At 33.2% G+C, this 21997-nt stretch overlaps 2 protein-coding genes across 2 annotated transcripts; one reads left to right on the forward strand and one right to left on the reverse strand.

The window, feature by feature from the left end:
* Nucleotides 1–6793: 6793 nt before the first annotated feature.
* Nucleotides 6794–9954, reverse strand: LOC116403875. Its single transcript, XM_031885763.1, has 6 exons — nucleotides 9745–9954; nucleotides 9189–9269; nucleotides 8010–8138; nucleotides 7577–7639; nucleotides 7272–7396; nucleotides 6794–7185 (listed from the first exon to the last, which is right to left on the reverse strand). The coding sequence occupies exons 1-6, from the start codon at nucleotides 9937–9939 to the stop codon at nucleotides 6990–6992; spliced, it is 789 nt and encodes a 262-aa protein (XP_031741623.1). The 5' UTR covers nucleotides 9940–9954; the 3' UTR covers nucleotides 6794–6989.
* Nucleotides 9955–10057: 103 nt separating this feature from the next.
* LOC116403874 (SEC1 family transport protein SLY1-like) lies at nucleotides 10058–12585 on the forward strand. The gene is made up of 2 exons (XM_031885762.1): nucleotides 10058–10251; nucleotides 10367–12585. Exons 1-2 carry the CDS (start codon nucleotides 10221–10223, stop codon nucleotides 12208–12210), a joined length of 1875 nt encoding a protein of 624 aa, XP_031741622.1. The 5' UTR covers nucleotides 10058–10220; the 3' UTR covers nucleotides 12211–12585.
* The last annotated feature ends 9412 nt before the right edge of the window (nucleotides 12586–21997 follow it).

The following is a 21997-nucleotide window of genomic DNA, read 5'->3' on the forward strand; positions in this document are numbered from 1 at the left end:
TTTAAATTGTTCGAATTGATTAAATTAAATAAATTGTATAGAATACAATTTATAATATAATGTATTTGATACATATAATCTAAAGTTTTGATGAGAGAAGTTAATATTTGAATATGATTCAAATAATAATAATATTTATAAGATTCCTAAATAAACTATAGGTTAAAATTAATATGAATTTGATTCATATTAGAACTATAAGTCATCTGAGAGATCTAAACCATTAGTTATATTATATATGATATAGTATAAAGTTTATATATATGAGATATAATATGATTTAAATATATATATTTTTTATTTTAATTATTAGAATAAGAGTTATTCTACGTGAGAGAGAGAGGGAGAAAGTTATTTGATAACTTTCCCCTCCATCTCTCTTAAAAACGGTTAAGATTATATAAAATATATGATAACCTCATGCTCATTGTATTTGACGATCTCTCTGTTCCAAAAAGAAAAAGAAATCTCTCTAAAAATATTTCTTTCACTAAACCAAATCACAGAAGCCCACAATTCTATGTTGATTTTCACCTTGAGAATAACGAGGAAGACTTTATGGTGTTCTTTCGGAGATTCAAAGAGAATCTATAAAGGTTAGTTTCTTTTTCTTTTTCCTCCTTAGAAACATTTTTAGGCTTTTCTTTGTATTCTTTTTGTTTTTCAAATTGAATTCCATTTGCACGACGTTCATACGCTTCCGCTATTGGAATTTCATTCCTTCAATGAGGATGTCTTTAACATTGTTAAACTCCAACACATTGCTTAGGTATCGATGTATAATCTTCTCGTTCGAAATAACCAATATGTTAGATTTACAATAATTGAACGCACAAATACAAAACAGACAAACACTACATAAGGCAACTACGATTACATATTATACACAATGTATCTTGACCTTAAATGATAGTATATGACATGAATTTCTAACTATGACAACTTGGACGTATCTAATTTTTAAAGAACGATACTTTATTTTAACTTGTACCTAGCGATGACACTTTCCTAAGCGAAATAAACTTAGTAAATATTTCTGGTAGTCTTTACACGAGCAAACTTTATCTCAAATCTCTTTTGTAAATTTTTCTAAGTTCATATTATCATTCACTTTTTTGCAATGAGGACCTTGCGAGACTCTAAATTTGGGGGTGTGCGAGGTCCGAGCTAAAGCGTTCGAAAAATTAAGGAACCTTTTCTTTTTAAGTTTTTTTATTAAAAAAATAAAAACTATGTTATTCTAAATTCAATTGAAATAATAACTCCTATGTTGCCGCCTCTCACCAAAAGTAAGTAAGAGGCAAAACTTCATCAAAATTTGAGAGTAAATAAATAAATGGCGATAAGAGTTATAGTTGAGGAGAGGAACGAACTCATAAAGTACCTACGATTTTCCACTCAACGCCTAACGTAAATAATTAATTTGGCTAATAAAAGGTTGCAAGAAAAAGAAAGGAACTGAGAATTTTTTAAATTACAACCATTCCGCAAAAAAGGGAAATAAGATTTTCTAGAAATGAACAAGGATATTTTAAGACTTAAGCTTGTCATGTTTAGAATCTAGAAATATTTTCAAGTTTAGAGTATGCGAAGAAAAGGGGAAATGCAAGAATGCAAGATAGATTAGAAATGCATTTTGAAAGGTTTAGCGATGTGCACAAGAGAAATCATGCTTAGAATCCTAAGATGATGCTTGAGGACAAACATTATTTAAATTTGAGGGTGTGATAACTTGTAGAAATACACATTATTGTAGCATTGTATGTAAAATAATGTAGTCTAGGAAAAAAGTAGAGATTTGATTACTCTGGGAATAGTGTAATACAAAAGAACTTTGTCCATGTTTTACCACTTTTTAGTGTTCTTATTGCAGGACTTTAGGCAAATAAAGTGAAGCTCAACGATATAATGCTTATGCAAAAAGTTGCGTCTAGCCAACGCGACGACAAAGAAACAAGCTAGGTGATATAAGTCACTAGTAAACAAAATTGATTGGTGTGAAAGTTAGAAAGAATGAAAGGACATATGCACAGTGCCATTGTGACACGTGGCATCTTGTCAATATCAACTCTTGCCTATGAATAAAGCCTCTCACTTTAGATCTGAGTGTGCACAAATTGGCCGGAGAGCAAGTTCCAACATCATTCGTCTTCTCCATTCTCTTGAGTTTTCGGTGAGAGCTTGGAACAAAAGAGAGAGAGAGAGAGTTCATCCCCTTCATCTTTCCCTTCACGGAGTAGGCAAAAACCAGAGCTAAAAGAGTGAAAAATCATACTTCGAGGTGTAACATCTTCTATGGTCTTCCTTTTTAAATTTTTATTGTAATGTTTTGTAATATGAATATCATGGCCGAGAGGCCTAAAGTTATTTTTTCAAAGCAATGCATTTCTTCTTTCATTCTCTCATCTTCCTATTTCTTTCCCTCTTTAATATTTTTAATTAAATTTTTAGCAATAAAATGTATTTTAGTACCTAAAGAATCCCAGTGTGTACTTTAAGTTTTGCTAAGTTAAATGTGGATGTCAAAAGCATTGTATATTAAATAGAGGGATAATTTTATTGACTGTGATCATTTGTCAAGTGAGAACACACATTTAGCTACGCGAGTGACGAGAAGGTTGTACCGATGCAACCTTATCGCCAAGTTTGTCTTTCGCATATATTGTAGAGATGCCAATGTGTGGCGAAAGCACTGAGAGGTTGCTCGCCTTAATCAAGGAAAAATTACTTAAAATGCATATAAAATTATTAGATATAACTCATAGTTTAACTCTGTGTATTTGGATTTCGAGAGGTGAGCAAGTATGGGGATGGCGCCAAGAGGTAGCTTGCCCTAATTCAAAGTTAAAACATACTTTATGTCGCCTTGAATATTATTAAAACACAATTTATTACATTTAGATAGTTAAACTGTTTCTTCCTTGTCATGCCTAGGATGAGTTCAATGTCCATACCTATCATGTCACCATGCTCACCTTGCACTGCCAAGCACCATAGTATATATAAATAGCTAGGATAAAAGAAAATATTGTGCATGTTCGACCCTAAACTTACCAGGAAACCTCTCTTCGCGTACACTTGGACGATAGAGAGGAAAACTTGCACGACACTACACATCTGTTTAGATGGTTAGCAACACATGAATAAAAATGCACCTTTTAACGCATTACCCTCTTTGGTCGCCTAATAGTCACTTAATTGGAGCCCAACATGATAAATCCATGATAACAATTCATACATAGAATAGAACATACATACACTTGGGAAACAAGCATCAATTGTTGCTACCTTGGTATATATTCCTAATTTGGTCTACACTACCAATATGGTGTGTTTCCTTCTTGTACAAGTTTATCAAATTTGAAACGTAATAGAACTTATCAGTGTACATATATATGTAGATGAAGATTCCCTTCAAACAGTGAAATAAAAAATAAGATGCTGTTAAAATTGAAGGGATAAAAGTCATTGGCAGCGAAATATATTACATAACTATTCCTCAATTTAATTTGAAAATTCCAAAATACCAATACATTTTAAAAATAATACATAAACTAATTTTTTTATTATAACTTAAAGGCTAAGCATGCTTTTAAATTAAAAGATACAGAGAATGTAAAACTTACTTAGTTTGATGATTATGAATAAAAAAACTCCAAATTAGGACACCACCCATAAAAAATCTTTCTATCGTCGGGGATGAGATTGGTTTGTGGGAACCAATTTGGATGAAGAAAAAAAAGTTTAAGAGAAACTATTTTAGGAACTTAGAGCAAAAACATTTACTTTTTTTAATTATTAAGAAAACCTGTTTTTCTTCTACACATTTATAACTCTTTTACTTGGGTTTGGAGTTTTTTAAATTTATAGAAATTTTAAATATACTAATCAATTAACTAATCAATTAATTAAATCATATTTAATAAATATCTCTTCAACATCTTATTGTTTTAAATTAATTAAATTAAATAAAATAAAACTAAACTATTAATTAATTCTTCGATTAGCTAAATTAAATATCTTATATTTAACTTAAATTAAATTTGAATCATATTCAAATATAAATTTCTCTCGTAACCATTAATTTTAATGAATCCAATTCACATTTGAACTCATTGAAATGATTTATCTCTTCTAAATTAATTTTGAATCATAGCCAAAATTAAATTTATGATTAAAATATAAACTTTATATTATAATGTATCACTATACATTATATTAAATTCCAAAGTAAATTTGAACATTTCAAATTACAACCAATATAAATAAATCTCATTATCCTTTACGAGCTATGAAGGAGACCTAATGAACCTACAAATCAGAAACTGCAACGATATGAGATTAATTGACTAAACTCATTAACTACATTCATCAATATTCGTTAACTATTTGTACACATCACTAAAGACTCACATTTGAACTCTTTTTACTGTAGATATATTTTTGTGTCCATGAATATAGACCAATAACAGTAAGTTAGTCCTTCAGGAGTGTTCGTAATACCCGTTGGGTCAAATTACCATGTTACCCTTGGGTTACCTCTAGTCCTTAAATACTAACACTTCTCTAATGAACAACTTGTTTATGGTCAAACCAATAAATAGAAACTCCTCTCATACCATAGAGAGGGTAGGACCCTTTGCTCAAGTCCCAAAGTCATCATTTAAGGGAACACTCATCTACTTACCCTAAAGTCGGAAATGAGTGAATTCCATCTTGTGTAATTATGTTTCCAGCTCCCCACTCAGTCTTGTCTCCAAAATGATAAGCATATTGAGTCGACAATCTGACCACTCTCACCCGTACAAATCAAAGGACAAACCCTCGTGAACAAAAGTTCATAATACACTCAGGATTAAGACTAAGTTACCTAGGTCATTCTAATGAAATAAAAACCTAACTAGTTAATGAAGTTACATCTAGTGGTTATCATTTTGTAGTATGATCTTTTGCAAACTCATTGCATAAGATATAGTCACTCACATGTCATCTACACAAACACTTTGGATTATTGCATTTGTATCAAATACAAAATGAGTTGTATCTATAGTGTTACCAAAATAAAGTACCCAGCCTTATCCCTATACTATAGACCCTTTAAGCTGATCTCGAACATTGATCCATATATGTTTCTACATATTGTTCAAGACTCATCAAACAACTTACGATTTCAGTTTATTGGATTTGGGTTATTAAGACAAAACTAATAATATAACCAATAACATTTATTGAAATTACAATAATAACACTTTATTAATAAAATAACGGTCAATGAATTATATTTACAATCTACGAGTTTTAGGACATAAATCCTAACAAAAATTTAACCAGTACACGTAAATTATAGTGTATTTCTATGTACTGACCAATTGTAATTTTTTCAAAAAAGAAAATTACAGTGTATTTGTGATTAAGTATACCTAGATTGTTTCAGATCAGTATATTCAAGAATACTAACAACATGGCATATGAGGCCTCCAGAGTACCCTTAATGGAATTCAAATAAGACATGAAAAGATTTGAAAACGGGAAAAGTCTATCTTGAATATATTCTACAAATCCTTGAAACGAAGATGAAAATGGAACACATACCTCAACAACGCGATAGTCGAGATACTGAAAAGATTCTATCCATCTACCATCCAAAATAGTCTTTACTTATTGTAAAACTATAGCAAAAAGTTGTTTGTTGTAATTGTACTATTGTCTTCGAAAACTAATACTAAAGGATGTACTGTAAAGATTGTAATTAATCGACAAAAAATGTTAAACAAATAACATAAAGTTTACAAATTTTAAAAATACACATTTTTCAGAATTTAGAATCTTAAAAGCAAATAACATGAATACTAATATTTCAAAATAATATAAACATAACATATTTTTTAAATATTTTTCAAAAATAGATATAAATAACATATATTTTTTAATTTTAAATTTTAAAATAATGAACGTAATGCATCTAGATTTTAATATATATTATTTATTTATTTTTAAAAATAGAGTAATTATAATTTATGATCATTTTAAGAATAATAATTAAGGATATAACAACATTTAAAAAAATTGCAAATATAGCAAAACCATCGCTAATAGACTTGTATCACTCAACATTTGTATGATCTATGAATGATAGACCAATATTTACAACAAGATTTATCATTGATAGAATTTACCAAATTTTGATATATTTACAATTTTTTTAAAATGTTGATATATATTTAATTATTTTACATTTAATGGCTAAATTTGTAACTACCCCTTAAAAATATATATAAATGTCACCTAAAAATAATTTTTTAAAATAAAAAGAATAAAAAATATTAGTAAATGTAAGTTACACTGATTTTAAAGAATCTAGACTAAAATATAATTTCAAAATGTTATTAAAAAATATATATTATGTATTATTTAATTATAATTACTGATGTTAATAAATGGTTTAAAATATAAAAAACCGAAAATTATATTAATTCTCGTAGACATATTTACCATTATTATAAGAGGAAGTTGTTGTAAGATTGTTTGTAAAATAATATGTCCTTTGAATCGATGAATTATCGGTAGATTCAAGATTAATATAATTAAATAAATAGATGCACTAGCTTTTGCTATTTTTCTTATTATTGTCACCTTTTGTCATTTTTTTCAATTTTGCTGTTTCACGTTTATCTCCCTATTATATTACAAATCAATTCCATTGTGAGCAAACAGAAATACTTTCCTTTTTTCTTTTTAAATCAACTTTTTCTTTTTTCAAAAGGTGTAAAAATATATTTTGGAAGATCTTTGGTGAAGTTGTAAAATCTTACATATTGACCTACTTTTATTACTTATCAATTTTTTAATAAGTTGAGAATTAGATAAGATATACAAATTTCCATGACTATATTAATATAAATAAAACGAAAGAAAGAAAGAAAGAAAGAAAGAAAAAGCATTTAAGCTATCATGTTTCTTGAATAAATCCTTTGAGAAGTTATGGGAATTCAAAGGAGAGGTCGAAGTTCTCCGGTGAGGAGTGCAAATTGTCGGTGGTTGGAGAGAATAGGTTTGGTCATGAGGGCTTCTAACATTGATGACAAATCATTAGAAGGAGTTGATCCATCTTGCTTGCCGCCCGATCCCATCATTGCCTGAACAATTTGTAGGGGATCCCCATGGCTTACCACTAAGATTGCACACCTGCATTATCCTTATCCTTGTTATGATATGAATTTCAAACAACGTTCAACAATACTTCATCTATAATAAAGCTTGTAAAAGAATACCCTTGAAATAGTGACTCAATTTCAAGAATTGCTTTGGCAAGCCTTGAAGCAACATCTTCAACGCTTTCTCCACCTTCAGGCCGCTTGAATGCATCCTCCTCATCAAGTGCCCAGATTTCTTCATACTTTTACATGATCCAACACACACAAAATCAACACCACCACTCTTTTATCACCAACTCCAAACACAACACAACACAACCCATTAAAAACTTTTGCTTACTTTCTCTATTCATTCAACCTTCAAATTCATTTCATGTAACTTAATAACACATTTAAGTCGGAACAAATAACGGCTATCTTACTTTGTCATGAGACAAGAGCTCAAATGAAGGACCAAAGTAGCGTTCCCTCAGATTCTCTATCATCTGCAAATCAAAGTTTTATGATTGGATTGGTATTAGGGGTTATTAGAGTATTAAGGGCATAATAACAATAAGATAGTTATATTTATTGGTTTATACAGGCATTGGGGAATGGAGAAGATAAGCAATATTTGGTACATGAACTAGCTTGAGAGTGATCTTAAGATAGGCTTGAGTGTGATCTCAAGAAGGGTTCTTGAGGGTCCAAGTACCTCAAATCAATTGGTTTATTGTGTATTTCTGTTATTTTTTAGATTTAATATATCTGGGTTTTATCAATTTATCTTGTAATAATAAGAAGACATTGAATCCGAAATTTGACTCAACCAATACTATTTAAAGAAACACAAATGAAATATGACAGTTATTTTACCTTACACTGGGGACCTTCAAATGGAAGATTCAGTACAGATGCAGCAACTTTAGCCGTATGAATTGTTCTAGAGAATGGCGAATAGCAAATACGAACATTTTCGAGCAATATAGAATTTTCCTTCAATTCCTGCACTTGTAATATTGCTTTGATCCATCATTATTTTCCTTATCAACAGTGACCAAGAATGATAAAAAAAGACCAATTGAGATTGACTCGACATTGATAGAGATGATAGTGTTAGGTACTCAAGCACCTTGAAGAACCATACCCAAAAGTTAATTATTGGGGTGGGAGAGCCAAGCCATTTAAGAGAAATCATCCCATATTACCTTGGATCCTACCATATAGTTCATAAAGCATACAATTATAAACAAGTCACATAATTAAATAGCCAAATAAGTTTTGATTGGATTGTGTTAATTATCATGATCATGAAGGCCAAAACCCCCATGTTATTCACTAATCAGTATTAAACATAATGTGGCTGCTACCTAAAGAGAACAAGGGGCTTCATGAGTTATACTGAAAGCAAAAACAAATTAAACCTATCTGTTGCAGTTATATAAAGAATAAACAAATTAAACCAATGTCAATGTGTCCCGACTCGCAATTCTACAGCATACAAATATAAAAATTTCCCTTATTTCCTTGAAATGGTTAGACAATCTTACTCTCCTTGTCTAGCTCAGCAGAAAAAAATCAGTAAAACCACACTGTTGACAGAAGTTTCTTGTTTTTGTTCTTAAAATTGTTTCCACGAAGTGTGATTGAATGATCTTTAAAACGTAGTATTACCAGACATACTAAAATCGATATTTACAAACTCAACAAGCGTTTCAGAAGCAAAGCTATCACATTTTTACTTTTGGGAAGAAAAAACAAGGGTCATGAATTAGAATTGTGTAGAATAGAACTGGAAAACAAAAACTACTTTATTTGCTTTTGACAAGCTAGGATACTTTCACTCTTTCTACAACATATTAACTTTGAAGTTAATTTGAGCTAAGCTAAGCCATCAATTAACATCCGAAAAGTCATTTTGTTCCATTTTCTACCCTTACAAATACAGTTTACACATAACCAACTTTGTCTAATCGCTCATTTGCACAATCTAAGGACTACTACGTACAGAAATACAGCCTGAAGAAACACAGATTAAGGAGAAAAATAGAACACCTTTAAGAATTGTACTCCAGCCAACCGTGCCTGTTCAACACCCTCAGGGGCAAGTTGATACTCCGGAAGGATACCATTTTCCTACAGCAGAATCAAACTCAGTCAATTACCTATTCTTCACTCTTCTTCTCAATCTAACTGACAAGCAAAACCTACATAAACATGTCTTATCACAGGCACATACCCTTAACAAACAGACATCCAAGCAAACTCACCACGATATGAAGCCTAAAATCAGCATTCACGCACAGCCCAATTCATTTCCAAAACACAATTCGGTTGAAAGGAAAAGAAGAACATAAGAGAAGCAGCAAAACAATCCTCAACCACAGCCATATCAAAAACCCATTTTTCAGAAGAATAAAAGAAACTTCGGAATCGGAGAAAAATTCTCCACACCCAAATTAAAATCAGACAAGTCAAATTCCCCACACCCTTAAAAAGAACTTTTTAAGACAAGAATCCAGTAAAACGCCAATTTCTTACAATCCAAACAACAAACAGAGAATAAAGCAAGTGAATAGAAAGTAAAAAAAAAAGGGTCATAGTCACAAACTGTAGAGGACACAATGAGGCCCTTCTCATTTGGGATGCTCTTGCCATGCCTGAGAATCCAGTATCGGTTGCGCAGAAACGACGCCGTTGCCATCCCCTGAACCTGAACTCCCCTCTCTGCTTCTCTCTCCGGTATTTGTAATACTTTCCATGAATTCGATGCAACACTAACATCATTTGGAAAGTTATTGTACATTTTAGCCAATGGAAAACTTCCACGTTTACATAGGGGTCAAAGTACCAAGTCATTATGATGACGTGGCAAACATGTATTGGTTGTTAAGATAAAATAAACAACAAGCGGCCGTATAGAAGAAGTATACATTCAGATATCTCCTTCTCCCTTCGACCCACCGTCGCATTTCGAGAACTCTGCTTCGGCGAATTGAAAGAACGAATCCTCCAAAAGCTCGAAGCTTCCGATTTCTCTCATCTGGACAACAAAAGGGACTGAATTTTACTGTTGTACGAATCGCGATGGCTTTGAACCTTCGCCAGAAGCAAACAGGTGATTTCTCTTTGTTTCTCTCTAGATCCCAGTTTTGAGCAGTGCCGGAAATGAAATTTGATGCTGCATTGGTGTTTTCAAACTGGAATTTGATTTAAACTTCTTGCGATTGCAGAATGTATAATTCGAATGTTGAATTTGAACCAGCCGGTAAACTCAACTTCGGCCGGGAACGAAGAAGAGGTTTACAAGATCTTGATCTTCGACAGATTTTGCCAGAACATACTATCCCCTTTGATTCACGTCAAGGATCTTCGCAAACATGGGATCACTCTTTACTTTCTCATCGACAAGGATCGAAAACCTGTTCACGATGTGCCCGCCGTCTATTTCGTCCAACCGACTAAGATCAACATAGATAGAATTGTTGCTGATGCTTCTCGTCTTCTCTACGATAGCTTTTACTTAAACTTCTCTTCTTCTATTCCTCGTCCTCTTCTTGAGGATCTCGCATCTGGGACGCTGAATTCGGATTCGGTACAACGAATCTCGAAGGTTCATGACCAGTATCTGGAGTTTGTTACATTGGAAGATAACTTGTTTTCATTAGCACAGAAGAGTATATATCTCCAATTGAACGATCCCTCTGCTGGAGATCGTGAAATCGAGGAGATTATAGAGAGAATCGTGAGTGGGTTGTTTAGTGTTTTGGCTACGCTTGCTGTAGTGCCTGTCATTCGATGCCAACGAGGAGGACCCGCGGAAATGGTTGCCTCGGCATTGGATCAGAGGTTGAGAGATCATTTGTTGTCGAAGAACAATTTGTTTACAGAGGGTGGAGGATTTGCTAGCTCCTTCCAGCGTCCCATTTTGTGTCTGTTTGATCGAAATTTTGAGTTATCTGTAGGAATACAGCATGATTTTAGGTACAGACCTTTAGTTCATGATGTTCTAGGATTGAAGTTGAATAGATTGAATGTGCAGGGTGAAAAGGGTGGGATGAAATCATATGAATTAGATAGTTCAGACCCATTTTGGGTGGGAAACGGATCTTTGGAGTTTCCAGAAGTTGCAGTGGAGATTGAGACTCAGTTGAATAAGTATAAAAAGGATGTTGATGAGGTGAATAGAAGAACTGGTGGTACTGATGGAGCGGAGTTCGATGGAACAGATTTGATTGGGAACACAAAGCATTTGATGAATGCAGTGAACTCATTGCCAGAATTGACTGAAAGGAAGCAAGTTATTGATAAGCATACAAACATTGCTACAGTATTATTGGGTGAGATCAAGGAGAGGTCACTTGATTCATATGCTAAAAAGGAGAATGACATGATGGCCAGAGGAGGGATCGATAGAAACGAACTCCTGAGTGTACTCAAAGGGAAGGGTACTAAAACGGATAAGCTCCGATTTGCTGTTATATATCTCATCTCTTCTGAAACTTTAAATCCATCTGAAGTTGAAGCTGTGGAAGCTGCTCTGAGGGAATCAGAGGTTGATACCAGTGCATTTCAATATGTCAAGAAGATCAAGTCATTAAATGCCTCATTCTCATCAGCAAATTCAGCTAGCAGAAGCAACCTTGTGGATTGGGCTGAAAAGCTATATGGACAGTCAATAAGTGCAGTGACTGCTGGTGTTAAAAATCTTTTATCTAGTGATAGGCAGCTTGCACTGACTAGGACGGTTGAGGGGCTGATGGATGGAAGACCGAACCCTGAAATTGATACTTTTCTCACATTTGACCCACGTGCTCCAAAGTCGAGTTCTGGAACAAGTAGTAGCCATTTGAAAGGACCATTTAAGGAAGCCATTGTGTTCATGATTGGAGGGGGTAACTATGTCGAGTACGGGAGCTTGCAAGAACTGTCAATGAATCAGCAACCAATCAAGCATATAATATACGGTAGCACCGAAATTCTCACCGGAGTTGAGTTTGTGGAGCAGCTTTCTCTTTTGGGGCAGAAGATGGGATTTGGCAATGTAGCTGCTCCTCCTCCTCCTCCAGGTCGTTAACTGAATTCCTTTCTGTAAAATTTTTCTATCCACTGCAGTGCCTAGGATTGGCTAATTCATTAAAGAAATTGGTGCAAATCTGCACAAGAACATCTTGGGTTATAAAATCTACCCACATCAGTTGTTTACAAGGCCACTTTCATGTTCTTAAAATCAGACTCTTTATTGGCCTCAACCTTCGATAATCTGGGAAGAATGCCTTCTTTGTAGATGTTAGTTTGTCCATTTTAATAACTTTTTGTATTCTTTAGAAGTTTTATGTATTTGGAAATTCACTTGCCAAACATTCTTTTGTCAAAGCTTGAGTCCTAAATTTCTTTGTTAAATGATATCTACAAAGATTATTATATGTGTAATTGTAGGTATTTTCATTTCTCTTTGTGGCTATTCACTTCCTAAAATCAGTTTTGCTTTGCTTAATTTGGTTGTGGTTCTCATTTTAATTTTTGAGTGGCTTCATTTCTTTTATCTAAATAAATTTCTTGTTACGATTTTTTTTTAATGTCATACCCATTCCTTTTTTCACTACAAGAAATTTAACCTTTGATGTTGGTCCAAAAAAGAAGGTTCAGATGTACAATATCAGGAGGGTAGAAGAAAAAAAGTGGATCCTTAGTGTCAATTTTTGAATGACATCAAAGATGAAAAAAAAGTAGATCTTTAGTGTCAGTTTTGGATTGACATTATAGGTATATTTCATGAGAATCAGAGAAACTGATGTGATTAATTAAAGAAAAAAAACCCTATGACTCTATAACACATCTTATTACATTCTCCTTTTCCCAAAAAAGAACCCTCAAATCTTCGCTGTATTTCCATCTTTCTATGGCTACCATGGAGAACTTGACCAGTTTAGTCAACCGAATCCAGTAAGCTTGCACTGTCTCGGGAGATCATGGTGGCGAGACGAGGGAATGCTTCTCTGGGAAGCTCTTCCTCCCATAGCTGCCGTAGGACAGGTTAGTAATCTCCTTAACTCATCCTTTTTTTCATGTGTAAATCTCGTAACCATTTCTTTTTGTACTTGGTCCATTCTATTCTTGTGGAACTTAAAAGTCCGGTAAATCTTCAGTGCTGGAAAGGGTGGTCGGTAGACATTATCTTCCTTATGGATCTGGTAAATCTTCGAGATTTGTTCTATTTATTCTATTTGTGTGTATAAATGATTTGTTACCTTTTCACGTTCTCCCCCCTTTTTTGCTAATCTGAGTGACTTTAGAGGGATAGGTAGATGTGTGATAATCTTGGACTTTTCATTTTCCTCACTGGTCTACTCTGTACTCAAGGATCTTACATTTTAGCTTGGATTGAGGAAAGTTTTGTATGCTTTCATGTGAAAATTATAACAAAGAATATTCAATGATGTACAAACGCAAGCTTTCTTCTAACACACAACAAATAGTTTTATTTGGATGTAAAAGAGAGGTCTAAAAAGTTGCTTTCCATCATACAAAATAGGTAGTAGATGCTTTGTACAAAAATGTATTGCATGTTATGTATATATTATTTTCCATTATTTGTCAGGTTTTGTTCCTTGAGCAAGAGCTGTACATCGAACAACTATTTACTAATCCCTCGTTCTGTTTATCTTGTCTGGACACACTTTCATATGAATTAACAATTATTTGTAAAAGTTTTCATTTGAGATGCATCAAATTGGGTCTAAAGTTATCAAGTTAAAGATTGAGCTTCATTTTCTTTGTTTCACCTTTAAAATTCCCTTCGTATTTTTTAATATGTTGAAATTTTCAGAGCCGGGAAGACCTCCTTGTTGAATTGTGGTATCCTTTTTTGACTTTTGATGATCAATAATCACATGTTGATCTTCACTTAGTTTATGTTATTGCCAAATTAAATCAATACTTCAAAGTGTTTGCTGAAATGTGATATCTTGTGGCAAGGTTAAGTTATTGTAGTATTTTATTTAAAACAGTGAAGCCAAATTGAGATTTAAGACGATGAACTATGATGAATTTATATGAAAAAACTTATTATGCGAACATAAGTTTACAAAAGATGCGTGTTTATTGTGAGTTTTAATGTTTTGAACGTAAAATTAAGATGAAAAAGAAGAAAATTTGAAGAGATTAGCTACACGAAGAAAAGTAGTGACCAATACTTACACTTGATCTAACATGTCAAGCGATTAACCAAAGAACCACACAATAAACAAACAAAGTGATGAAACGACAAGACAATCAACATGGTTGGTAATTGTCTAGATTATACCCGATCATATGGATCTGTGATACGATGAAACGATGCGACAGGGCATGAAATTTAATGTTAAATGTTAGAAGAAATCAGACTTCGGATGCTTGAAATATTCAAGTTCAACACCTATAAATAGCCCACGAGAGCTGGATGTTATACACAAATACCTCATATTGGAGAATTCTTTCTAAGTTGAAATCTATCAAACCACTACCCCATCCTCTTTTCTCTTTAGTTTCATTGAAGTTTTTGATGAGAGCTTAATTCTTCTCTGAAAACGGAGATGGAGCCCATCTATTCCATTCACGTAGTATCACTTACAATAGATTGTAATGGAGTCAAAAGATATACTCGATTGCATCTTGCCGCTTGACGCTAACTTCCTTCCTTTCCACTTGTATTTTGATTTTATTATATTTGAATTTTGAACTCAACAGTCGAAAGACCAACAATTTATCATACGAATATGAACACTCTTCATGATTCATCTTTTATCTTTTTATTTTCCATATTGGTTCTAAAATGAAGTAAAAAGATGCAGTTTATTTTAAAGAGTATGTATGAATAGTACATTCGTCTTGTTTAATCTATGCTACATTGAACGCCTAATTCAATTGAGAGATTGAGTTAAGTATTGATAGTCAACTACTCGAGAGAGCAAGTAACTTAAATCACATTAAACAAGTAAAAAGTTGACTTTAGAAATAACACTTTGATATGAACCTTAGCATCCATATCCTAGAAACGAGAATGTTTTTGACATTAAAGTGTCGAAAGGTAGCGTGACTTAATTAAGGGTTGAAGCATAAACACGTTATTCATATTTACTAAGAGAAAATATAGTATTTGAACTTCAACATATATATCCAGAGATGTAACTATGTGTGACAGAGGTGTCGAGAGGTTGTTTGTCTTAAATAAAAGTTAAATATGATGCTTACTATTATTTTAAAGGATTCTCGAGTTTTTTTAGTTCATAACCATCTTGTATAAGCATTCCTTTAGTCATCTCTTAATGTTTGTACTAAGTAACTTATTAGTTCAACTACGTCCGCACTCACCAACGTTATTCCGTTCCACTCATAGCATTTCACATACATGTACACTATAGGTTTAGTTAATTTAGTTGCATATTGTGCATACCCTTCTATTGTATATATAGTTCATTGTAAAAGACATAACATTGCTTAATTTTGAGAAACTACTAAGTTCATATGTTCGATTAGGGCTTACTTAGGAAACCTTTATATATGCTTGCACTTATATATGATAAAGAAAAACTTGTATGCAATTAGACAAACCATTAGAGAGTGAGTAAGCATTGTTGCCACATTTTAATGCATTTTGTTGTCTCATCGGCAATTAGTCGCATACGTAGAACGTCAATGAACAAATCTATGAGTAAAAAACTTAATCGCATATGAATTCACCATAGAATGTAGTCATCCCATAATGCATTATTACATCTTTATGCTTTAAAGTTATAACACATACTAACAACCAAACAAGTTTTTCAGGCGGTTGTCAGGGGCTCAATGAAATTTGTGTAATGATTTGCATTTTTTCGTCTTTTGCAGGAACTTCAGCTATAGCAGTATCGTATACTTATTTAAAAAGTATGCTAGCAATATATGGGCAAAGGATTACAACCTGAGCTTGCATTTAACTCAAAAGTTAAGCAAACCTTTTGGCGCAAAAATAGAGAACGTAGACAAAGGAGAAATAGGACTTGCGAGCATAATATAAACAACAATTGCAATGCTCCTTTGATGGATAATTACAACCGAAATATCTAGAATATGGCCAATAACAACAACAATATGATGGCCCCAACTCACCCCATCCTCATATCTCATGATCACAATACACCTATTTGAGAATATGCTTCACTAAACCTAATATGATTTCAGTCTTGAGGTCATCCGTCTAGTTTTCATTGGCAGAAGATTCGGGATGAACCTTTGTATTTCAAATGATCTAAAACACGGTTCAATTTGGATTATACTCAAGTGAAGGCCGACACGAGCACCTTAAGAGTTTCATGAAGATATAGCACACTTTCTCTTCCCTACGTTACTTAGGAGGAAATCAAACTGACATTGCTTCACCACAAAGGAGGAAGGAAAGAAATTTATCACACCTCCTGTTGGATCACCTACTCTCAATCCCAGAGGCAACGTGAAGTCAACCAATATCGCTCTCCTTTTGAACGACACCAACTGACTCTGATTACTGAACCTTTTGAACTACTGAACAACTTAAACAATTTAAGACTTAAGCAACAGACCAAGACAACATTTATAGATTCAACAAACTTCATTCCATAAATTTTCAAAATAAGTTAAGGCTAAATGTCATTGAATATAGACAACGCTTAAACCAAACAAAAATTAAATAACTTAGACTAACTAAACCTTAAACTTATGTACATGACAGGGTTTCGTTTGGTTTACTTAAAGTATAGATAACACTTAAACCAAACGAAAATTAAATAACTTGACTAACTTAACCTTAAACTTATGTACATGACATGGTTTACTTAAAACACACTTTAAAAATAAATTAACTTTACACTTAGTCTTTTGCATGAGTAATTCATGAAACATAACATGAAGCATAGAATTCTTAAATCTCTCTTTCTCGATAAACTCTTTCTGTTTTTAAATAATTCTTTCTATCTTTAAATAACTCTTTTTCTTTCTAAAACAAATATCTATTTCCCATTTATGTTAATTCTATACCTTAGAAATTTGGTCATGATAGTAACAAACTCAACCTATCGTGCCTGATCTAATAACATCAGTCAAGATAGCAGAGCTTTGTTCATACTATTCTGCCTAATCTCAGTAGTAGCTAGCTAACTGTCAGCAAAGTCTCATACCTCTGACTGTGCACATTGACTGTTGAGATCTAGGTATATAGAACCACATGATTTTCTTGGTTAAAATCTTTTTCATGAAACTCATGCTTTTGCAAATATCTTTCTAAAATAGTAAACAACTTTATTTCAAGAAACTTTAAGCATACTCATAACTCATCGTTTATTTGCTCAAACACATTCAAAATAGTCTAATTAAAAACATGTAACCTTGTTTGTAAATCTCGACAAACATTAGTTAAGCTCAAATCATACTTTAACTAACAATTTGTAAAGCATGCTTATAAATTTATTTAGAAATCATTTTACTCAAACAAGGAAACATCAAATCAAGCTTAAACATTTGATAACAAATCAACTTTAAATTATTTTTGTCACTCACAGATAGTAGTTTAGAACCTCAGCTGGTAAACTTGCATGATCTCCCTTCGACTTGAAATAATTGAAAAATAATTCCATTTAATTCCCTTTTATTATAAAAATCAAAACTTTACTTAAAATTTCCAAAACACCAAAACAATCCACCTCGTCTTGCAAACTCGGTCAACCACCAACAATGCCCATAACTTAATTTTCATCTAGAAACTTAACTTTACTTTAGAAAATCATAACTAAAAATCCATAAGTCTTTTGAGAAAACATCCCTCTACAAAGTCACTTGAAATTGCCTTAACTTTCTTACCTCAAAATTTTTGCCAAAAACTCCACGATATGCGTTTTGTAGCCTTTTTGGAATCAAGACTGCTCAAATTCCTCTAAAAAATTACCTTTCTCCCTTCTTTTAGTTCAACCTTAACTTTCCTCTCCCCAAATTAAATTAGTAGCCTCAGTCTAAAAATTTAGACTTAATTTTCAAACTTTTGGGAGTAATTTCAGCCAAAACACCGGAGTAAAATGAGAGAAATTCCCTTATGAAGTGATCTATTTATGGTGAGTCTTGCATGAAAATTTCTTGACACCTCTAGCTTGCCAAAATTTAACTTAAGCATGCAAATGACATATGGATTCTCGATCAAAACACAGCTCGAGTTTTTCTAAGATCTTAAATAATTCATTTTCTGTCTCCAATCTCAACCGGAAAAGCCTCAAGACAGCCCTGAGATCCTCCAAATTTCCTTTTTATCTTTAATTTATGTCGGACTCATGCCCGAGATTGCTTGAGGTTTTCTTAGACTTGCTTTTCAATATCTAATCTCGATCGAACAAGCATCGAGATTGCCTGAGTTTCCAACTTCTTAAGCGTTTTATCCTTTATCTTAGCCAAACAAGCACCGAGAGTGCCCCGTGATTACCCTTCTGTCTTCAACCTTGCTCGAATTCCATATGACTGCTCGAGATCCTTACCTAAATTGCATTATGCCTTTCCTCTCGATCGAGCAAAACCATGATTTAACACTTCTGCCCTAAGATTCCTTTGAACTGATTTACCTTCTTGCCCCACTTTAATCAAAATGTCTAACCAAAACGCCTAGCCTATGGACTTAGCCACAATTTTCTCTTTTTAAACTTATCCTCCAATCAAAACCTAACCTTTCAAACTGTCAAATGACTCAAGTTTCTTTAGGGTTTGAGGTTTACAAAAAATGCTTACTCATTGGAAACAAGCGAGGTCTCTACCCAAGACCAAATGGTGGAGAAATTTATGAAAAATATTTTCTTCTAACTAAGAATGCAAGGAGAAGAAGAGACATTGCAAATTTCGAGCAGAAGGATAGAAAACTCTAAGTGGTATCTAAAATTAATTTAAACGCTTAGTCGAAAACTGCCTGCATAATGGTATTCCTAACTACATTCAAATGGAGATATTTTATGATGGACTCAACAAAAGCTTGTAACAAGACCATTTGCATGCCTGAACTTCATAGACCATTTGCATTATGACTCTCTACATCATGATTGCTCATCACAATAATTCTTTGCTCTCAATCATTCATCGCAATGCTCAAATGACCTTTCTTGGTCCTTATCACTTAGCTAAGTGAAACATGAATCTCATTAGCTTGATGTGAGGAAACTCTCCTTGATGACTTTTTAGAGATTCTCATTTTCATTTGTGACCAATCGCATCCATTGAGATTTCTCTTGGTCATCTGCCGAAAGATACACTGATATTGGGGTTGGTTCAAGCAATCACATATTACTTTGGTACCTTGAACCTCTTTGCATGATTTTCAATTAATCGCATGATTCACCAAGATCAAATGTCCTGCCCAAGATCAAAGTAAGACTCTACTCTAATATCTAGACTTTATTCCCCGACAATGGTGTCAAAAACTTGGTTGGATCCCTCCAACGTGTGTGAAAGGGTTGGAGACTTATTTATGGTAGTTCATTTGTTCAATGAAATTGCAATACATCATTAAGTAGGTTCACCACATAGAATGCGCTCACCTTATCTTTCTGTATTGCATATGTAATTCTAGACGATGAGTCATGGGTCATGATCATAGCATCCAAAATGCTCATTATGTACCTCTTGCATTGCGTTTTACCTAAGTCCTCGTTGAGTACAAGTTTTTCTATTGCTACCCAAGTGCAAGTAAAAATAGCAGGTTTGCCTGGGTGATCCAAGATTGAACACGGAGAATTTTTTCAAGACATTTGTTCTAGTGTCTACTTATCAGTTAGACATTATGATGGTTGCAGTAAAAGAATGTATACAAAGAATTTAAACTATTTACAATCACCTAAAGACTCATGCACATGGTGATAAATTATGGTAAAATAGAGGATTGAGCGAACTAACTTGCATTAAAAAGGTGGTGAAGGAAGGTTTCATGTTATCATGCGAGCAAGTTCTATGACCACTTCACTAGGATATAACTCATCAAGCTATCTTATGTTTAATGTTCACTCCTCTTGGAGTCGTTGAACGTCACACTTGATTTTCTCTCATAATCCAAATGACTAGGATTGGCCAAATGGTTTATATCTAGTAATACCTAGAGTGCTCATTTAAGAACAATAACCTCTCGATGTCTTGGTCCACACTTATTTGCCTTTCAAAATACAAATGAAGGAAGTCCTCTAGCAAGGTTAAGAAAACTCTTCTTTACGTGTGTTAGCCATGTCCTTGCTACTCACCCTCTCGAGTAGATGGCAATATACACTAACCAAGTGTGGCATATAGCTCAGCTAATACACCAAGCAGTATAAATACATACTACTTAAAGAAAGTACATCATAGACCTAACTACTAATGACATAAAGACAGATGAACAGTAGAGACATGGATGGATTGAAAAGTGTATAAATATACATTGTATTAGAGAATGAAGGCCTTCAACCATTAGACAATATAACTAAATACAGTGTAAAGAAATAATAAAATTGTAAGAGAAAGAAAGTGAAATACAAGATAGAGGAGTGGGACATGACTCTTTTCCTCTCAAACTCTAAGCTTTCATGTTACAATATGATCGAAAAAGATATAGAAGTGTTGTACAATCGGTGGTTAGGTTAATCCTTACCACCGACCCTCTAGGTTTTGGTTCATGCCGACCCATTCAGGTGCTTAGTTGGCCCATGCAACCCCCCTCCCCCTTTGTGTGGTGGGGGATGAAGTACTTTTATAGGCAGTTTTTGGCGAAAAAATTCTATTCCTCTGAAACTGCTGCTGCCTTTAGTCCTATGAAGTCACATCATACCAACTAGCTCATAAGGAATTAACTTAAAACGTTTTTGTTGGAATAATTCGAATTGTTTGAATTATGTAAAGAGAGACAACAACTAAGGAATATATGTAGGCGTCGATTATAAATTTAAGATAGAGATTTATGTTTAATTGTGATTTAAATATTGAAAATATGAATATAGATTCATATTCGGAAGCTTGAAATTGATGAAAATTGTTAAAGTTGTGAAAAGTCAAAGTATTGACTTTTAAATTTGAAAAACCAAACTTTGACTACTTTATATTTAAATGAGATTTGAATTTTATAAAAAAATGAATGTGGATTAATGCTCAAGATTTCAAAATTAGTCAAGATGGAGAAATGGAAAAATGTCAAAATGTTGACTTTTGATTTGAAAAAGTCAAAATTTGACTTTGATTTAAGTGTTAAATTACCATATTGTTCTTAGACTAAGTTGTTGAGATTTGGCAAGCTCATTACATGTGATTTGCAAGTGGCTTCATGCATATAAGACACAGTTGGTGGTATGCCCAGTGTTGAGAATGAGAAGTTCATTGCATGCATTCTTACATGTAGTTTGCTTATTAAAAATGGTGAATTACAAATGTGATTAAAAAAAACCTTTTTTTTTAGTTGTTTTTGGAAATTTTAGTTTTTAATTTGGAATTACAAAATAAACCAAATACTCTTTCATTCTCAATAATCTCAACAAAAGTTCTTCCTCCTAATTCCATCACTCTCTCTCTTTTCTCTACCATTCTGGTCCCACAACCCGGTTCTATACCAAGAGACCTTGAACCAAGGATGAGTAAAGATAGAAAAGTGAATGATGCTTTTATACACTTCCAAGGAGGCAAGTTGTATGGAATGACTATAACTGGCCACATGTTGTATGATGTGCTCATATTTCCAAATGCTAATCTGACATTTCAAGCGTCTAAAGCAAAACAAGGATACTAGCTCATTAAAATGTTTCCAACTCTTAGCATCAGCAGGATACCGAAGTATGCCTTCAGTTTCACACCTCTTATCTTTGTGGCACCTCATATCCTCTATGGTA

This window comes from Cucumis sativus, chromosome 5 (genome assembly GCF_000004075.3).
Source record: "Cucumis sativus cultivar 9930 chromosome 5, Cucumber_9930_V3, whole genome shotgun sequence".
Taxonomy (NCBI): Eukaryota; Viridiplantae; Streptophyta; class Magnoliopsida; order Cucurbitales; family Cucurbitaceae; genus Cucumis; species Cucumis sativus.